Source organism: Microcebus murinus, chromosome 11 (assembly GCF_040939455.1).
Source record: "Microcebus murinus isolate Inina chromosome 11, M.murinus_Inina_mat1.0, whole genome shotgun sequence".
Lineage (NCBI taxonomy): Eukaryota > Metazoa > Chordata > Mammalia > Primates > Cheirogaleidae > Microcebus > Microcebus murinus.
This window is the reverse complement of record NC_134114.1, coordinates 86857036-86878602: the sequence shown is the minus strand read 5'-3', so window position 1 is coordinate 86878602 and position 21567 is coordinate 86857036. Positions and strand designations below refer to the sequence as shown.

Sequence of the window (21567 nt, the reverse complement as noted above, 5' to 3'; positions counted from 1 at the left end):
CATCATTATTATATTAAGACTAGAGTGGAGGCCAGGCGTGGTGGCTCACGCCTGTAATCCTAGCTCTCTGGGAGGCTGAGGCGGGCGGATTGCTGGAGGTCAGGAGTTTGAAACCAGCCTGAGCAAGAGCAAGACCTGTCTCTACTATAAATAGAAAGAAATTAATTGCCCAACTAATATATATAGAAAAAATTAGCCGGACATGGTGGCTCATGCCTGTAGTCCCAGCTACTCGGGAGGCTGAGGCAGCAGGATTGCTTGAGCCCAGGAGTTTGAGGTTGCTGTGAGCTAGGCTGATGCCACGGCACTCACTCTAGTCTGGGCAACAAAGCAAGACTTTGTCTCCAAAAAAAAAGACTAGAGTGGAGCTAATTTCTATTTTGCCACTATCATCTATTTTAAAAATCTTCTTATGGTGCCAGGGTTCCTCAACAAACATTGTTAATAACACCAATATAGGCTACTGATTTATTGCTTAAACTGAGTATTTGGTAGGACTTGAGCACTGTTGTCCTATTATATCTACTAAACTGTTGTTTTATTATAGATGGTGCAAGTGAATAATAATAACAGAGTAACAGGATTCACTGAGCCTCCAGTCTGTGCTGGTTATAATTTTAAGCTCTTTACATGTATTAACTCATTTAATCCTTGTAATAACTGAATCTGAGTCAATACTATTATTGTATCCAGGTTTACAGATGAGTAAACTGAGGTACAGAGAAGTTAAATGCATTGCTAAAAGTCAAATAGGTATAATGTGACTATATCAGTTGGAACTAGGTGTGGTTGCATGTAACAGAAAACTCAAGTGATATGGTTTTAAAAAATTATGGTTTCATTTTCTCCTGAGTAAAAGAAGATGGGAGGTAGGTATAATAGTTAAGAGTTACAAGGGAAGCTCCACAGTTCTTAGCCTCGTGTCTCTCTCCCATCTTAGTGCATGACTTCCACCCTCAGTTTTGCTCAGCAGTGCAAGATGGCTGGAGTGCCAGGCATCAGAACTGTGTTTCACTTGGAAGGAAAGGAAAGAGAGGGCCAAGGGGCTTTCTCAGCAGCCCAACCTCAAAACTTGCATTGACATCACATTGGTTACCCCATCTGCAAAGAAGGCTGCAAAGTGGGTTTTTCTTTTTTTTAAGTTGGACACATTTCTCAAGGCTCTGTATCAAAGGAGAAGAAAATGAATAGTGGACCCTTGTGCCATGAAATACAATTTTTCAGACTACAACTCTGGTGTTGGTTGGCAGGTGAAGAGATTACTGTTTTTACTTCCCACTTGCAGTGGTTATTTGGAAAATGCAAAAGAGGTGGTGCACATGATTTAAAAAAATTAAAACTTTATTAAGATTCCTAGGTTTCTCTTAACCTATTCCTAGGTTTCTCTCTAGAAAACAGACATGGTATTTAGGTAAAGTAATTTTCCTCATTTTTATTCTGAATTATTTTTCTTTTCTTGAGACAAAGTCTTGCTCTATCACCTAGGCTGAGATTGAAGTGGTGCCATCACAGCTCACTGTAACCTTCATCTCCTGGGCTCAAGTAGATCCTCCCTCCTCAGCCTCCTCAGGAGCTAACGACTACAGGCATGTGCCACCATGACTGGCTAATTTCTTTTATTTTTTTGTAGAGATAGGGCCTCACTATTTTGCCCAGGTTGATCTTGAACTCCTGGCCTCAAGCTATCCTCCTGCGTTGGCCTCCCTAACTGTTGAGATTACAGGCGTGAGCATAGCACCTGGCTTCGTCTTTTTTTTTTTTTTTAAGGAAATGTATATTTGAATTAGATGTTTACAGAATTTTTTAATTGGGTTATACTATACTTGATTGTGGCTAAAATCTTTCTTTTGACCTCAGTTGTAAAGTAGATAAATTCATTCATTTGTTCATTCATTCATTGAATAAATACTTGTTTTGGACTTAATGGGTGTTGGATAGTTTGTATTTGATAGTCATTTCTGTTTCATTGTTAAGAAAATGAGTAGTATGTAACAAACTGTCTAAAGTTTGTTACTCAGTGAGCACTTTTAAGTTAAATAGAAAGTATTTCTTTTCTTAAGGGTAAACCAAATTTGTCTTAATAGTATATTGAAAAAAGAAACTTAAAACTCCTTTTGGAATTATTTTGAAATTATATGAGATACAAATAGTCCAACTAAGTACATATTACACAGAGCAAAACATATTATGAATCTTTATATATAAGGATATTGGAAGATAAATATCAAAAATTGTTCTTTTTAAGAGTGAACAACATACTGTAAAATGCCTTGGTGAAATACAAAGCTCTCCCCTAGCAGCTGATGCAACACTAAAATAGATGTATTTCCAGAAAATATTCTTCTCATTTATATTAATAGAGCCATATCATTTCTCCAAAGAAACAGTTATAAATACTGCCACTGTGTTCCAGAAATATATTGAGAAGAAAATCATACTTTGGGAAAATACAATAAAAATGTTTCATCTAGTGGAATTTAAACCATGCATATAACAGAAAATAAAGAGGTACAAACTTCAGAATCCGAGCCTAAGGCTGTGGCTGGGGCGTTGTGGGTTATATTCAGTTTGTTACTAATTCTGATTACCTTCTGACACTAGTCGAGCCACCTGAGCTATTAGTTCTTTACCTTTTGTTTGCCACACTGCACAGCCAACAGTGGCTATGAGAGGAACTGCAGAGCACCTAGGAGCTGCAGCACACCAATCAGAGATCTGCTTAAATGTGGGCATTGGGGAAAGGGGCCACAAAAGTGGTTTGCATTCTTAATGCAGAGTATATTCATTTCAAATTACAAAAGACACAGAAACCTCCATTTCAAATATGGATTCAAAAAGGGAAGTTAATGAAGGTAAATACGGAGTTGATGAGAAGGAAAGCATCAAGAACAGCAGGACTCAGGGGAGTGTTCTGTGGGAAGGTAGTTATTTTTTTAAAAAGCAGAAAATCAGTTAATAAATACAATTCTCAACACACCTTCCCCTTTGTGTCTTTGATCTTACTCAGAAAATGGTGATTTTATTTTTTTAAATATATACCATAGTTCTTCACCTTGCCTTGGCTGACCTGGATGTAGTTTAGGGACAGGTGGGAATGTGCCTGCCTCTTGGCCAAAAGCTTGTCCTTCTTGCTCCTGAAAGTCAATGTTATTTTTATAGTATGATGCTTATAGAATCCCTTTCTTAGCATTTTTTTTCTATTCTGTGCATTTCTTCCCAGATATTTCCCTCCTCTACAATAGGACAACAGTGCTCAAGTCCTACTGAATACTCGGTTTAAGCAATAAATCAATAACCTATATTGGGGTTATTAACATTCTTAATTTCAATTTAATGGAGATATGCTCTGTGCCTTTTGTTGAGGAACCCTGGCACTACAAAAAGATTTTTAAAATAGATGATAGTGGCAAAATAGAAACATAGACCTGATTTATCATTTTTTCCCAGAGCCAATTAACTCTGATAATCAGATAGCAACAAATCCTATACTAATTACGTCTGCCTAATATACCCTATCTCTTCACTCACTGCCCCATAAAAGCAATACTAGCACTGAATCTGAGATCCTGAAAATTATCCCTCTTTCTTCCTCTCCCTAGCTTCCCTACCCCCAAACTCACCAATCTTCTAAAATAAATAAAGAACAACAGGAAGATGGCCCTCAGAGCCAGTCCACTTATCTTATTACCAGAACTAATAAGTAACTTCATTTATCCTTAGAATATTTCAAAGCAAAACACCCTTAAGATTGGTAAGAAACACATTGATGCTTAGCTACAAGGCAGAAGGTGGGGTACAAAGTGGACCCTAGCCCCAGGAAGGTGACTGAGGTGCTGCCATAAGTCTCTTCAGCCTCACAAAGAGCAAACTTTTGTGGCAGCAACACCACAACCAGGCACGATGAGAGAAGCAGATCAAAGAAACTAAAAACGGAGTATGTGGTTAAATTATTTATGATGCCCCTGCAGCTTTATTGATTGGAGGCAGTTTTCTTTCTTAACCCTACCTTTCCTGAACCTTACAGAAGTTGTCACCACCTGAAGAATTATGCCCCAATGAGAAAGTTCAGGCGGTGGAGGTTGGGTAGCTAGTCAGGACCTTAGTTAAGAGAAGACTGGTTATCTAATATAGTTCTACCATATCTAATGACAAACAAACTGATGATCTCTTCACATATCTCATTTCCTAGGAAAGAAATGGTGTATCATTTCACGGTATACCCTGCAGGGAAAAAAAGGTTTTGCCCTACCTACCTAGATCATATTACCTCAGCATTAAAAATCCCAATACAAAATGGAAGCTTTCAAAACACAGAATGATAGTAGAACGGCATTTATATTTTAAGAATTTGTTTATCTTGTCTGCCACTGACTCTTCACTGCCAGCACACTGCTGGGCACACAGTAGGGGGGCAGTCATATTTAATGATTGTTATTGGTAGTTTGGGATTCGGCAAATCAACTTGGGATTCAAGCACAGAAGGTCATGCTCTCAGCAGCATGTCTTAGGAGGCCACTGTCTCCTGCCATAGCCTGGGTTGGCCATCCCGGGCTTCCTCCAAAGTAAAGTCTTGCTTGCTAGAGAAATAACATATCCCGTGAGATTGAGGATGAATTTAGGATGTGTGCACACAATTCCAACTTTGCCATTTGGGAAGCTCTAAGACAAGGACTGATCCTTTGTCCTTTCACGAACAATCCCAAGGCAGTTTGCTACCTTCTTTGGGCCAAAGATTGTGTGTGATAAACTTCTGAAGAAAAGAAAGTGTTAGAAGATACAATGTCCTTTTCACCTCAAGGGAAAAGGTACTTGAAAAGAAAACTCTGTTCTAAATGCTATTGAGGTAACCAGTATTTCATTGGGGTTGAGGGAGGAGGTTCCTGTTCTAATGTAGAAGAGAACAAAATATTGGTAGCTAATCAAGTTGGTTCATTTCAAGGTGAAGTTCTAAGAATTTGTCCCAAATGGGTGTTTAAAAGGCACCTTGTGACATGTCTTCATTGCAGACAACTTTGGCAAATGTTCTGTCTTCCTAATAGCAAATATTTTAAGAAATTAAATTAAAAACCACATTATTGAAAGAGAAGAAAATGTTAGTTGGGTGTGCCTAGTTTTCTGATAATATGTACTGTTCAGAGAGTACCAGAAAAATCATGTTCCAACAAGAGACTAAAATGGCATCAATCTTGGATCTTGAATCAAGGTAGAGAGCAGAACTCAGGTTAAGCCTCTGCCCTCCCATCCCAAATTCCTAGAAATGATGGATACTATTATTTTTAAAATCCATAGCAGGACTAGAACACAGAAATGGACACATTAGCAGAGCCAGGAATTATGACAAGGAATCCCTGAAATATGCAATGCAGATGAAATAATAGTAACAGAGAAAAGCTACTACCTAAAAATGGAAGGACTCCAAATGTGCTAGTGACTCAGAAGGGGCAGATACAGGAAATAGGAAGAGCCCCAGGCTGCCGGAAAGTGATGTGTGGACATTAAAGTGAAAATGCTGAGGACTACGTCAGTATATCAGATTCAGTAATGTAGTAATAGAATTATACATCATAACCAAGCAGGACATATGCCAGGAGAGGTTCTATACTGGAAAAAAACATCAATGTAATTCACTCTATTACCAGATTAACAAGACCATACAATTATGTAAATAGATGCTCTAAAAATGGATTTGATAAAATTCAACATACATATCTAATAAAAAGGGTATTCTTTGTTTTTATTTTTAGCATACTAGGCATAGAAAGAGCCTTTCTAACCCAATAAACTATATTTCCCAAAAAATCTTCAGCTACAAAGTTAGGAGTGTTTCTATTTAAGTCAGAAATAAGACAAGAAGGTTGCTTTCACTTCTGCTATGCAATATTATATTGGAAGTTCTAGCAAATAAAATTTTAAAAATGCTCTCTAAATATTGGCAAAGAAGGGGGAAAATGGCCTATATGTCTATTCAGATAATATAATTATACTTTTTTAAAATTTCCAGAAGAATCAACAAACCATTAGAAATAAGACTCTAACATGGTGACCAGAAACAAGATCAACAGACAAAATCCACAGCCTTCCTATTGACTAGCTGACTACTGACTTCCTACTGACTTTACATGACTATACTCATGTAAAGGATTCATACTCAAAAGAACAATCCAATAAATTTGTAAGAATAATATTTAAAATCTTCCCTGAATGAGATAACTATAAAAGAGGGCCTGAATAAACAGGAATACTATGTTATTGGAAGAGAATACTCTAAATTGTAAACATTTCTCTTTTTTTTCCAAATCTATAAATCCAAAAAGATCACAATGAAAATCTCAAAGATTGTCCAGAAACTTGTCGAGTTCTAAAATTAATTCAAAAGAGAAATGCACAAGAATGCTCTAGACAATATCTAAAATAAAAGCAATGCTGTAGCAAATACAAAAATGAAGTACATTTAATAATTAGAATAATCAGTATGGGAATAGACAAATCAATAAAACAGAATAGAAAAATATAGGTAAAGACTCATGATTTTTACATGATATGTGATTTATAATTACTAAATAATAAAGGTGCCATTTCAAATAAGTGGTGAAAGGATGGACCAATCAAATGTTGATGAAAAACCTCTGTACATCAAAAGACCACAAAATTAAAAGCAATGAGATAGACTGGTAGGAAATATTTGCAACATATACAACAAAGGACACATTTAAGAATGCATAAAGAACGTCCATAAATCAATAAGAAAAAGCCCAAGTATCCCAATAGGAAAATTATAAGGAATATGAACAAACTATTTATAAACAAGGGAAAACAAATGACCAATAAACATGAAAAGATCCATAACCACAATTGTAATAAGGGAAATACAAATTAAAATGAGATACCATCATTCATTCAGTAAAATAGTGCATTGAAAATGTTGCAAGAAAAAAGCCATCAGCCAAAATTTCTATATCTTAACAAAACTATTTTTTTTTTTCATTAGCACATCATAGTAACCTTCATATTTTTTTTTTTTTTTTTGAGACAGAGTTTCACTTTGTGCCCAGGCTAGAGTGAGTGCTGTGGTATCAGCCTAGCTCACAGCAACCTCAAACTCCTGGGCTCAAGCGATCCTCCTGCCTCAGCCTCCTGAGTAGCTGGGACTACTGGCATGCACCACCATGCCCGGCTAATTTTTTGTATATATATTTTTAGTTGGCCAATTAATTTCTTTCTATTTTTAGTAGAGGCAGGGTCTAGCTCAGGCTGGTTTCGAACTCCTGACCTCAAGCGATCCACCTGCCTCAGCCTCCCAGAGTGCTAGGATTATAGGTATGAGCCACCACATCCAGCCAACAAAACTATTCTTCAGAAAAGAAAGTAAAATGGAGACTCTCCCAGGTGAAGTAAGATTGAGAAAATCCATTGTTTACAGATCTGCCTTACAAGATATCCTAAAGGAAGTCTTTAGAATGTAAGGAAAAGAATACAGATAGCAAGAAATGATGAGCACCAGAAATGATGTGTGTAAAAAAAAATTGTATACATATATTTTTTCTCTTAATTTCTTTAAAAGCAATTTTATGTTAGAATGTGTAAAGTAATAATTATAACATTGTACTGTTTGATTCATAACATATATAAATATATATGACAAAGGAGGAAGGAGGTTTGGAAGTAAAGTTGCTATATTTAACAGAATCAAGTTAGTATTAACCTGAAGTACACTATAATGAGTTAAGGTTTACATTATAATTCCTAGAGTAACCATTAAGAAATAAGAATTCTGTTAAAGATCCAAAGAATAATGAAAGAGGAACACCAAAAGGTATTTAATGCAAAAGAAGACAGCAGAGGAAAATAGGAAGAACAAAGACATGGAATATACAGAAAGGCCAACTTCACCTGACATTTTTAGAACCTTTCACCCAACAACAGAATATATAATACATTCTTTTTAAGCACACATGGTATATCATCCAAAAGAGATTATATTCTCAGCCAGGGGGTCAGTAAATTATAGCCCGTGGGCCAGCTGCTTATTTTCTTTTCTTCTAATATTCATCATCATAGATTTTAACTTCTAAACCTTCACAAATACAATTATTTGTACACCATTTAAAAAAAATTGGATTGTGCATTTTTGTTACTGTTATTTATTAAAACTATTATGTATTACTATTATGTTGGTTACCATCAGAAGGAGAAAAGAGGGTGTTGTGAATCTAGTATATTCGATGATTTCAATAATTGGCATGGCAATAGAGCAATTATATTGAAGATTTCTCTCCATTTGATAGAAGTTGGCAATTAGCAGGTTTTCCACAGCAAGGGACCCTTTAATATGACTGGTCCTCTCAGTGTGAAACATTCACACATCACATCATCCCTCTATTGAATATATATTCCTCTTGGGTGGGGAGGTTCCCTGGGAAGCAGCATCTGTCATGTGAATTCCATTCTTTATTTTTAGAGCAATATTAACATTTTTCATAACTTCGATTCCTTTGGGGGAGTGAAGTTTGATATTAATCTATGTGACTTTAATCTTGTGTTGTTCTTAGAGAAGATACAATAAAACAACTTTTATTTGGTACCTAATGACAGTCTGACCCTGTCTGTGTCTTTGAAGTCCATGCATAGAATTTCAGGACAAATTCTAATGTGGTCTTCATTCTGTATGCCTGTCATCTTTGAAAGGTCTTCAATGCTCCAGAGTGTTCTTCACCCAGTGATGACAATAAAGGGTGGTAAATACCACCAGCATTTGAGTAAATGCTCAGGACCCAACTCATGTTCTAACTTCTGGACACTGACATGGGCACTCTCTAGGGCAATCCTCTGACCCTGCAGCAGCTGATTCCAAAACCTCTGCCCCACCACTGTCCTGGTCCTAGGTAGGAATCGGGCAACTGATGAGGATGTTTTGCCTGGAGCAAGTGGTCACGTGGACAGCCCTTTTGTAATGGCAACTTTTTCAGGGAGAAGAGTGGCAGCCAGTGCTGCCAGATGGCAAAGGGTTCCTCAGATCAGAGATGGCAGCATGAAGAGCAGGAGGGGTTAGAGACCATTTAGTCACGACCAGTCATTTTGCAGAAGAGAAAACTGAAGCTATACCCAAGGCACAGCAGAAACTAAGAGTTTCCTATCCAATATCCGTCTCCCCTTCACACTAACAAATTCTTGATTTTATTTAGAGTGGCAATGTTCTCAGAATAAAATAATCACCTTCCCGGCCTTCCTTGCAGCCAGGAATGTATAGAACCCCCTTTTTTCTCACAAAGGAGGTGTAAGTGGAGGTCATTGGATATGGTTTTGGGTAAAGCTTTTTAAAGGGAAATAAGCGGTTTGTATGACTCTTTGTCTCTACCTTTCTCCCTCCTGCTTGTTATATAGACAAGATTGGCTGCCAGCTCTGACACTGGTTTTTACCATGTGCTAGAATCCATTCTGGGTGTGAAAAACTTTCACTTTTAGAGCAGTATCTCTTTCTGGTAGTCCCTAATTAGTGTTCATATTAGGGAGGAATCCATTCATGGCTACTATAGACCTTATTTGAATTCTACTGGTTTTCCTTACAGAAGCATACATGAGAAGGACAAGAAGCTTCTAAGCTCTACATCCAAGAACACTGTGATTGTGTCTTACCTTGTATGGAGCTCTAACCTGTAAACATCTAGCATATCAGCTTTTGCTGTTTGTTCTGAGAGGTTATTAGCTCCAGCTCACAGAGAAAAGTAACACTCCGAAGATACAAAGTTCTGGTAGATAGTTAAGGAGCAACATTACTGGAGCATTAAGGAGAGGTGTGCCAAAAAAAGAAAGAAATGTGTACATACTTTTGGATTTCTGGGCCAGAAAGGAGAAATTAGAAAGTGACAAAAAGAGGCAAATAAAAGGCTGGGTGTGGTCACTCATGCCTGTAATTCTAGCACCTTGGGAGGCTGAGGTGGAAAGATCACTTGAAGTCAGGAGTTTGAGACCAGCCTGAGCAGTAGGGTGACCTGGTCTCTACAAAAAATAGAAAAATTAGCCTGGTGTGGTGGCCAGCGCCTGTAGTCCCAGCTACTCAGGAGGCTGAAGCAGGAGGATAGCTTAAGTCCAGGAGTTTGAGGTTGCTGTGAGCTATCATGACGCTGTTGCTCCCTAGCCCCGGCCACAAAGACCCAGTCTCAAAAAATAAAAAGGGGGAAACGAAAAACCCCTGTCTCCATTAAGCCTGCAAAACTCTTATGTGCCTTTAAAATAGGCCTTTTCCACACACCATCCAACCCACTGATGCTGAGCCAAGTGCAAACTCTGCCAACTTGCCTAAGGAAAGTGGTTTCACTTGCAGTAAATCTTATTCATCCCTAATCTAATTATTGCTGAAAGATTTTTTTTTTCTTTTTTTTTCCTGAGAAAAAGTCAAATCCTTATCGCTTTTCTCCTTTTCAAGAAAGATAAAAGGCTGCCTGGACCATAGTAAAAAGACTAGGACTGACTTCGTTCAGCCAAGTTTTCTTTTCAAGAGAAGCAAAGGCCGTCAGGTATGGCCCAAGAGGCCATTTCAGCCGCTGCCTCCTCCGGAAGCTGCTGTTATGAAAAGAAGCATGGGAAGCATGCACCGAATGTTTAATTCAATCAATAAGACAAATAACCAGAAAAGTGGGCTTGTGGTAACTAAGGACGAGAGTGTCCAAGAACCTGGTTGGCATGAATGCTTTTTGCGCTTTTTTATTTGATTTTTTAGTGGAAAGTTGAGTATCAAGAGGATATGTAGATACGATCGACCTTACACACTTGGAGTGTTTAAAACACAATCCTAGTATTTGTTCACATCGCAGAAGCCCTGGGCTCGGTCTTTGTTACCTATCGGATTTCAGGAAGGCTGACTTGAGAAGCGGCGTTGCCATTTCCTGGGCCCTCACTTATTTTTTTTTTTCGGCGCTGGCAGCCAGATCCTTTGTTGTGCGTCCTCTGCATTCATCTCTCTCTGCCCTCGCACCTCCAGCAGACAGCGGGACGGGGGTTTTATTCCAGGTCTTCGCGCCGAGAGCCCGGGACGCCATCCTCCCCGGCGGCCGACAAAGGGCGGCTGCAGCCGGCCAGGGCGCGCCGGGCAGGGCGCGCCACCGGGGCGCAGACAGCTTTGTGTGCGCGGCTGTGGGTCCCCGCAGCGCCCGACCCCCGGCGGCGGCGGCGACCCCCGAGGAGGCGGGGCCTCCGCGCGGCTCCGCCCGGGAGGATTGGCGGCCGCCGCGCCCGGGTTTGTTCCGTTACCCCGCGCAGCCCGAGCGCTCGCCCTCCGCCGCGGCGCCGGACCGGGCGCTGCGCGGCCTTCGTCCCACCCCGCCCGCGCCTCGCCCTGCGCCCCGCGTCCCCACTTTCCCTCGATAGCAGCACGTTGGCGGGGAGCTTGGCGACACTCGGACTGAACACAAGAAGAAAAGAAAGGACAGCTTCGATGCACCCGTCTCGGTACTCCGGAGTTTGTGAAGGGTCGTAAGGATGTCGGAGTCGGGGGAAATAAGTGAATTTGGCTACATCATGGAACTGTTGGCTAAAGGCAAGGTGAGTGAGCGGGCGCCGAGGCCTGGGCCCCCTACTCCGGGCACTACCTGGCCTGCAGCCGTGGGCGCCCGGGTCCCTTCCCGCGCCCGGGCAGGGAGGGGCTGCAACCCCAGGGGCCGTGCTCTCAGCCCGGGAGTCCCACCAGCTGCAGAATGCAAAGTAGCCGCCGTTCCTTTATTGCATGGCATCTCTTTAATGACCCAAGGGGGCACATTGGGCGCGTTTGGAGCCCGCCGAGCGGCGGCGGGGGTTCCCAGGACGCAGGAGGGACAGCCCAACGTGCAAAGGTGGAGCGAAGGGCTGGGCGGTGGCCGAGGGGGCGCACCCCTGCGCATCCAGGGCTGGTCAAGCGTGGTGACTTCGAGTGGGTGACCTCGCCTGTCTGGGCGCGGAGGGAGGAGGGAGAGTCGGACCCGCGGGTGTTTGGGCTTGGAGGGCGGGAGCGGGCTCGGTGCACAGACTGGGCGGCGGGGAAATAGGGGCAGCGTTCGGTCCGCCCTGCCGTGCCGGTTTCAGCCCTCTTTCCAGGTCCTTAGCTGCTGCTCCGGGCCAGGAATAGTTCAAGCAGCCTTTTTTTTTTTTTTTTTTTTATTGGTGGGGAGGGGAAGACGCTGGAGGGAGCCGTATTTCAGCCCCGCACCTGTCCCGGAGCCTTTTGGAACCCGGGATGGCGCCGTCGAGGGTTCCCCGCGACCACGCCCTCCGCGGGGCAGGTGGCGCCGGGCTGGGTAGGGAGCCTGGCGGGAGGCCGCCCCGCGCTGCAGCCCGTAAACTGCCCAGAGACGCTCCTGAGTGGTTTGCAGGCGGGACGTGTGGGGAAAGACCGAGGCTGCACCGGGATCACGGCGGCGGCGAGAGGCGGGAGAGGGCGTGTGCAAGGAGCGTCAGAAGAGGTGATGGCACCGAGGAGAACCCGACTGCCTGCGTGCGGTCATCTGAAAGGAGAAGGGATGATTTTGCAGCGCCGGAGTGGGCACCTGAAACTTCACTTGCGCACCGCCTAACTCCAGCTCCGCCCTGTACAGTACGGAGTAGTTTTAGCTTCAGGCCACACGGTCCGCGGCTCCCGGAGCTGGGGAGCCGGTTTAATGCACTGCCCGCCCAAAGGGTCCCGGGCAAACCCTACGCCTCCCTGAATTCTCCTGTTCTGCAACCACAGCGCGTTCATCCGCAATAGAACATCTCGGAGGTGGGGGCTATGCCTCAGGCCGCCCCTCCCGTGTAGAGCCCAGGCCAGAAGTACAAATGGAGAACCTTGTTCTACTGTTCTTCCAACTGGGGCTCCATCCTGCACCTGAGGGGTGTCCAGTTCGCATGCTGGCCAGTACATCCAAGGCGCTCGTTGTCGTCCCAAACAGCTGCCTCTTTACCGCCCCTTTGGCCTGGGGTGCATGCTGCAGCCCGCTCTGCCCTCTGAAGACTGGACCCTGGGGAGAGGAGACGTCCAGAAGAAAACCTGGCTCTGAGCGAAGAGGAGGGCCAGACCCGGCCCTCCCAAGAGCAGGACGCGAAGCAGGACCCCGCCTGCCAGGGCTAAGGGCTACCAGGGCTAAAGGGCGATGCTGAGTAGGGGCACCTATTGGGGAAGTTTGAGGGATGGGGATGGGGGGCAGGCAGGAAAAAGAATGCCTGTTTGTTGACTACAAAAAAAATGATCACTCCATGGGATGATGGATACCTGAGTTTTGTCCTGTGGTGCTACGGCATTCTTCAAAGTAAGCCAGAATTGTATTCGTGGGCTTTGCTCTCCTTCAAAGGCAGGCAAACCCTGAAATTCTGGGAGAATGGTTTGGGGCGGGACCCAGGGGTCTGCATTTTAACACCCCAGGTGGCTGGGAGTCAGACAGGTGAGCCTCCCAGAAACACTAAATAAATGGGAGGTAGGGCACAACCATTAGTGCATCCTTACAACTCCTTATAATCAAGTCAGGTACACAAAACCAAAAACAACCCTCTCAGAGTGGCACTATGCTCATCTCAGTATGCTCTCTGTGATGAAAGGACGAAAACAAAATAACTTTTTGGCTTCATTCCATGGATTCTCTTCTGCCTCTCTTTACTAGTCAGACCCGCTTCACCAGGCTTCAGCAACAGGCCTGCACAGACACCTGGCATTCTCAGGGGACTTCCAGAATTGGAGAGGCCAAGTGTCCCTTTGAAATCCTGGGGTTGGAAAGCAGGCTCCCCCAGGAAGCACTTAGAACTGTTCCTCCTTCTGCCTTTTTTGGGGGTGAAGGTGGGTGGGTTGGTCACCTAGTAGCCTCTTGACTAGTTCACTCTCCTCAAGCTCCCCCCATCCCAGCTCCGTTTAAAACCCCTGTTCTGTGTATGAGTATACAGGATTTGAAGACTGGATAGCAGCCATGGAATAGCAGCCCTTTGAGTCTGACTCGCTTTATTTTCCTCTGAGGAGTTAGGTTCCACTTCGTAGTTCAGGTTAGTAATGTGAGGAATAACGTGAAACTACTCTGATCCCAAGAGTTACACGGGAGTGCAGAGGCCTGTAGTGGGCCTGTTTCCCCCCCTCCCTTCCCTCAGAGTTGGCACCAGGGAGTTGGCCATTCTCATGATTTCTTTCGCTTTTCCCCCAGACATTGTCTTATCCTTGTGCCAGACTTCTCAAACTCCATATGTAAGTTAATTTAAGATATATGGCTTTAAAATTTTATAAATTGATACATGAATATATGGTTGTTGCAAAATATTCAAGGTTTTACAGAAAAAGTGAAAGTTGATGCCCACCTCAAATCTACAACCCTTCCCAGTGGCAGGAGTTTATGTGTCTACTTCAAATTAAATTAGCTTACTCTGTGTTCTCTGAATGTAGGAGGTGAGTCTTTGATCTTAGGGTAACCTAAAACCCACAGGACAAACTTGATCAGCTTATTTTACTCTATTGTTATGGTTACTTTAATATTTAAAGCACACAGTGATCCCTAACATTGTGATCTTTCTGCTCATCAAATATCACCCTAGAAGTATAGTTATAATTCCCAAGAGGTTTAAAAATCAATGTAAATATATTTTCTCATATTTTACTGACTGTGAAAATTTGCCATTTCTGAAAGCTGCCTTTTTTTTTTTCTTTTGCAACTCATCTCTCTGGACTAAAGAACAGTTTTCCAAATCTGTGGTCAATATTTAGGATTATTCATAGCAGTATTTTCAAACTGTTTTGGTCTCTTGAAAGATTTGCACCAATGATTCCTTATTGCCATCATACACTTTTCTGAAATCATATAATGAAGATTTCATGACAAGGAACATAGAATTTAAATTTAGTGTACCTCTTTATATTTTGAGTATTTAGCATATTTATTTATATATCAATAGCTAGGAAGTATATCCCATTTCCCATAGTTCAATAATTACTGTTCAAGCACGACCAAGGAGTACGATAGTTTGAGCAAAAAAAGTGAGGCATTGGAAAACTTACATTTAATATTGATAGAGAAACAGTCAATAATACCATTACTTGGTGATTATTTTAACTTTGAGGCACAAAAAATTCAAGAAGTTTTACAAACACAAAATTTACTTTAAAACAAGAATACCCTTATCCCCTGAAGAATTAGGTTTAGAAAATCCTGAAATCTAGACTAATGTAAGGTTTTAAACATCTCCTGAGACGAAAACAAAAATACCACCAAATGATCTGTTTCAGAAGGATGAATAGATAGTTGCTCACACAGCTAAACTCTAAACCGGAGTGCTAATGGTAAGGTTGTGCCCACTGCAAAGTGTTTTTAAATTTTTTTTTTTTAATATATATCTTGGGATTGGGTGAAATGTATGTGCTATAGGGGGTTGGGAAGGCAAACAGAAGATTTAGACTTTTGTAATGCCATTTTGGAAATAGCTAATTTCATAAATAATTTTACCCTGATTTATTTTTATACATTGTCCTAAAGATAATTTTTAAAAAAAGTATCCCCTGAACTACTTTGTAAAAGAATGTTTAAATCAGATTTTTTATGAAACTATAAATTCCATGTTTTACATTTACCTGTCAGTGCAATAGGAATGCTGGAATGAGACCCAGCATTGAATCCTGTCTCTTTGGTATCTAGTGGTGTGATCCTGAGCATATTACTTAGTCTCTGGGTGGACATGGGGAGGAGTTGTGGTTGTTACCTGTATCCTTTGAAGAGAATTAAACCTATTCCAGTGGCTGGGTGTGGGGCCTCAAGCCTTAAACCCAGCAAGTTGGGAGCCCAAGGCAGGAGGATTGCTTGAAGCTGGGAGTTTGAGAGCAGCCTGGGCAACCTAGCGAGACCCCATCTCTACAAAAAATTAAAAAATGAGCCAGGAGCAGTAGCATCTATTGTAGTCCTAGTTATTTGGGAGTCTGAGGCAAGAGGATTGCTTGAGCCCAGGAGTTCTAGGCTGCAATGAGCTATGCTTGTGCCATTGCATTCCAGCCTGGGCAACAGTGAGGCTGTCTCTAAAATAAATAAATACACAATTATTGCAGGGATTGAATGAATATTTTATGTAAGATGCCTAATACTGTTATGGGTACATAATAGGTCTTCAATAAATGAAGGATATTACCTCTGGCTATTAGGACAACAGGTTTGGGTCTTGAGACACCTTAAATCCAAACTGTGATCATTATGATGTAGAGGTAGGGTTGCCAGATAAAATACAGAATATACAGTTAAATTTGAATTTCAGATAAACAATTCTTTTTAGTACATGTCCCATGCAATATTTGAGACATATTTATACTACAAAAATTTCATTATTTATCTGAAATTCAAATTTAACTGGGAATGTTGTGTTTTTATTTGCTAAATCTAGCAACCCAAAGAGGAGGAATAATAAGATGTGGCCCAAAAGGACCTGCTAGACAACCTCAAAATATTGGCAATTTTGTTCACCTCAGGAGTTGGCCAAGAAACCTATTTGCCCACCAGTTATGTACCCACTGCACTCCTGTCATTAATGGAAAAATGTCAGAGCAGGACTGTGCTCCTCTCATCTCCCCAGTTTAAAACTGTTGGTCTGGTACTACTGCTTAGTAGATAAATGCCTACTGACTTTTTTCTTTAACAAGTAAAAGCTTAAATGGGAAGATAAGACTTGCAAAACATCAAACATTAGCGTACCCATTGAGAGTATGTAATTGTGTTAAACTGAGTGGTAAAACTAAGTGCTAAAGGAGTTCAGAGTAAGGGAAGATAATCAATGAAAACTAGACTAATGAAGGAAGCTCTAGAACTGCATCTTGAAAGATGAGCAGGATTTGGCCAGGCAGTAGAAATCTGAACTTCCTGGCACTCTGGACTCCTCTCCCCTGCCTTTGTTCCCATAGAAACACTTTATGACTGGTAAGCTTGGCCTGTCAGAGGCTTGGTCAATAATTGATAGACAATGTCATTCATTGTCCCTTCACCTATAACCCCCTGATAACCAAAAGTACAGACAATCTGTGTGCCAATCTACTGTAAAACCCTGTGATTTATTTTCTATCTTCCTTAATTTCCTAAGTCCAGGGGCTTTCTTGATTTTGTACCCATAGTTAGTTGCTCAATGACTAGGGGTTCCCAACAGGGGGCAAGGCTTAGGGGTATGTGGCTATATAACTTTGTTTCTACTTCTTGCTTAGGACATACGAAAAGAATCTGATCAGAACCCTATCTGATCTCAGACCAAACTGATTAAGAGCCAGTGGTGTGTCATAGCACTGACCGAAACATACACCCTGGTCATTGGGACCTTACCCAGCCAGGAATTTAATCTCCTGTTGGATAATAGGAGTCAATATGGGAAGACACCAGGTCAGCATAGTGAGTAGTGTATGGTTTACAAAGTAACAGGTTTATATTTTAAATAGCAAGCAATGAACATTTATTGAGCCTCTGCTTTACCAGAACTTGCATTTTGTGTATGTTTGGGGAAAGGGTGTTATTGACATTTGGGCTTCATGAAGTGGATGAATGTGAGACCTAGAAGATGGAAGAGTCCTTTAGATAGAAGAGTGATTAAGTAATACCAACAAGTGCAAGGTAATCACAGTGAAGGCAAGAGTGCTGAATGAAGGTCCACAGACTGGGAGAGGGGTAATAGAAATGGAATAGGTTTCCTCATGTTGAATTGTGACCCAGATTTTAAAAGAAATTATGGGAAAAGGAGGTGCTAGGATACTCCAAACTGGGGAGGGATAGGCACCAATAAATAGCATATACCATGCAAAACAGGGGAATAAAAAACACTTAAAAAACGCAGATATTTCATGTTATTTCTGCTGAAAAGCCTTCAAAAAAGTTTCCCAGCATCTGCAGAAAACCATAGTATTTCAGGCCTTCCAACCTTTGCCAGACTCATTTTGTTATTGCAAGTTTAGCAACCCTCTTATAGCCCCCGACTCTCTCTCTCTCTCTCTCTCTCTCTCTCTCTCTCTCTCTCTCCCCCCACCCATACACATACACCCCTTTCTCCTATGTTCCCACACCAAGCTGCCTGTGTTCCCGGACTGTAGCTCATTCCACCCCTTGCACATAGAGGCCCAAGGACAGGGCTACACGTATGGAGAGTCATCTGTAAATGCCTATTCGATAGGCTGTCATTGTAACCTAGGCATGCAGAGAGCAGGCACTGGGTGGACAGGGGAAGCAGCTGTGAGAATGAGAAACAACAAAATCCGAGGCAGAAGAAACGGTATGATTTGAGGCTGACTAGCGGTAGAGAGGGAAGAAGAAAGAAGGATAAAAGAACAAACAAAACCCACACAGGATTTTAACTTGAGGAACTAGGAAGGGTCTTGGTAACTTTGCTAACTGGGAAGCTGGGACGTGTGGGTGTTGGAAGAGAGAAGTTGATGAGATGACCCAAAGCATGGCAGCCGAGGCTAGAAATGACTAGGGAACTGGGAAAGTGATGGTTTAAAATGATGGTTTTCATATTTCCAACATATCCCTCCCCTTTTGCTTTAAAAAGTTTATGGATTAAGTAGTAAGGAATTTTTTTTACATTAAAATGTTTCAGAAGTAAAACATGCACATATAAGATGCAAACAAGACAATACAATGTGAATGAAGAGAAAGTCTTGTACACCTGACTCCACCCCTTACTTCTCCATAATAGTTTTCACTTTTTGTGCTCTATTCCAGAGACTTATTTTTATTTATCTGCCTATATTAGCATAGATGTGAATGGCAGCATACAGAATTCATATGGTTTTGTACTTTTTGAATACTATATTTTAGAAATCTTTTCTCATCACGACATTCATTTTAACGGCTGCATAGTATTCCATGGTATGGATGTACATTATTGATGATAGATATTTAGTTGCTATGAAGTCCCAATAAGATCTTTGTACACATGTTTTTGTGTACACATGCAAGTATCACAGTAGGGACATTGTGAGATGTGGAATTGCTCAGTCAAAGGTATAAGTATTTAAAATTTGTGATAGGATTTGCAAAATTTCCCTTCAAATAGGCTGTACCAATCTACACTGTCACAAAAAAAGTTTGAAAGTGCTTAGTTCCCCCACATTTTTGCTAAGTGTATTAATGTAATTTTTGAACTTTGTGAATCAGGTGGAAAATGGTATCTCAGTGAAGTTTGATGTGCATTATGGAAGGCCTTTAAAAGTTATTTTCACCCAAATATTGTTTATACAGGTTTTACCTTTAATTCATGGTAATGAAGCCTTCTAATCGCCTTTACTCTGGCAACTAGTAAGTTTTGGACCAAAGCACTATCCTGGTGTGTGGATGTGAAAATACAGCCACAGGGGAATTATTAACCCAAAGACCTGTATTAAAAACAGAAACAGACTTATAATGCTTTTTAATGGTTGACAGGCTTTAAAAATCTACATATGTATATGGAATAGGACCTGATTTAGGTACCTAAATCACGCAGGCATTTGTTATTTTCCCCATTTCCCTCCTGATTAGCACTCTTCAGAACCTGTGGGGAGGAAGCTTTCTCAGGTCTAGCTCCTGCGGCCACGGAACCGGCATGGATCCGGATCAGAACAGCCGAGTCATTCCCGGGCCAGGCGTTCGTCCTTTCTGCGCCCCGTCTGCAAATTGAGGGTATTGCACTGAAGACAAGCGCCAGCGTAGCCCCTGGCCGGTCTTACTTCTGCACTGCTACCCTTGTTTAGCCGCGGCCTGGAGAAGAGGCTCCCGCTTCTGACTGAGCTGTGGGGAAGGCGGCGGAACTCCCGAAGAGGAAGTAAAAGTGGGCTGCGTTTCAAAACCTAAACGGGATGCCTCGCCGACGGGACCCAGCAGGTTAGGGCACCTGTTCTCAAAGTCTAGTCTATAAGGCTGAATTATTAAGCCAGACGGGAAGTCAGGGGCGTGATTTTCTTAAAAACGCAATCTCAGGTTAATCCGTTCTCCGTGCGCCCCAGACAGAAGAATCGCACTCGGGCCCTGGGACGCGAAGTTCACGCCGCTAGCCGGCGAGGTGGCGCGCGGGGCCGGGAGGCCGCGGGGCGCCCCCTTGCTTCGGTCTTTCACACTCAGGCCCTGGCCGGCCCCGGGAGTGGACGTTCTGCCTCGCGGGCTGTCCCCGCGCCCCTGGGCAAGAAGGTGCGGGGCGCCGCGCCCCGGGAGCGGGGCCGGAGGCGGAGTACGAGCGCTCGGCGGCCGGCCGGGGAACGTGAAGTTCGCCGGCGCGCCAAGCCGGGACGGCGGCGGGAGGAAGTCCAGCCCGGGGAAGCCCCAGGCGCAGCCAGGTGGGGGCGGCGGCGGGGCTGGGCGGGGTCCCGCTCTCGCCGCCCCGGTACGCGCAGCCCTGCGGTGCTCGCGGCGACCGCCCCGGGAAGGTGGCCCGGACGCGCCCTCGCCGCCACCACCCAGTTCAGAGCCGGGAAGGGAGGCTTTTCTGTGAAGCTTCGCACCGGGCTCTGCGAAAGCAGTCTTGCCCAGGGGCGCGGGGACTGGAAGGCGGGCGGGCCGCGGGGCTTCAGCCGGCTGCAGGCTGCTGCAGCACAGCCGCGCCGCCCGGCCCCGCCCCGGCCCGGCCCCACTTCCGCCCCTCGGAGGCGGCCCGCCCGGCAGGGGTCCGGATGGCAGTGAGGGGCCCGCGCCGCGGAGGAGAGGCGGCGGCGGGGGGTGCCAGGGCGCGACCGCGCGCCACTCCCCCCCGCGCCGCCCCGGCGCCCCGCGGCCGGCAGCCCCGCCCCCATTGTGCGGCGGGCGCGGTTGCCCGGGAGACGGCCCCGCCCCGGCCCCGCCCCCGCGCCCGCCGGGTCTGCGCGCGGCCGCCGGCCCAGCCGCAGTCAGCAGGAGCCGCCGCCGCAGCTGGCCGCGGGGCGGGGATCCCGGCGCCGTCGCAGGGGGCACAGCTCGAGTCTCCCGCGCCCGTGCTTTCGCCCGCCGCGGCTCGCTCCTCGCGGCGTCGGTCCGCTGGCCGGATCCGGCTGACCAGCTCGCCCTCCAGCTCCGAGCCGAGGCTCCGCGGCCGCCGCAGGGACCCGCCCACCAGACCCCGTCGGGGAGCCCGTCCGGACCCCGCGGTTGATGACACCTGGCGGAAGGCTACCATGGAGGGGGATGGCTCAGACTCGCTGGTGAGTGCGGACGGGCGGGCGGGCGGCCGCCTCCCCTCGCTGTGCCGGCGGCGCGCCGGGGCCCCGGCTCCGGCTCTTCCTCCGCCCTGAGCCCAGGGGGAGCCTCTCCTCCCGGAGCGGGGAGCGCGTGCGGCGGCCTCGCTTCCTGCTCGCCGTCCCCGCCCGGGCCGGGCTCCGCACCGCGGGCGGGCGCCCCTCTCCGCCGCGGCGGGTCTCCGGGGCCCCGAGGGGCGCGCGGAGCCGGTGACCGCCCACCTGGGCGACTCGGGGGTTCCGGCCGGGCTCGCGGACGGAGTTGAGGCTGTGGGAGGAATTCCCTCTAGGGAGCCGGTGCCGGCGGAGGGCCGGGGCGCGCGTGCTGGGTCGCCTTTGTCTGGGAGCGCCGTGGGGTGCGCTCGGGTCGGCGAGGAGCCCGCGGGCCGGAGCCCGCCGCCGCCCCGGCGAGCGACGCCCCTCCCGCTCGGCCTGCTCGCGGGCTGGGAGCCGGC

General features: G+C 44.8%; 1 protein-coding gene across 1 annotated transcript in view; it reads left to right on the top strand.

The window, feature by feature from the left end:
* The first annotated feature begins 20744 nt into the window (after window positions 1-20744).
* The window catches only part of TRIM36 (tripartite motif containing 36), a 32077-nt gene continuing 31254 nt past the window's right edge, over window positions 20745-21567 (top strand). Inside the window, exon 1 of the mRNA XM_012763731.3 lies at window positions 20745-21079. Coding sequence (XP_012619185.1) covers window positions 21053-21079 — 27 coding nt within the window. The 5' untranslated portion in view covers window positions 20745-21052. The remainder of the gene's footprint in view (window positions 21080-21567) is intronic.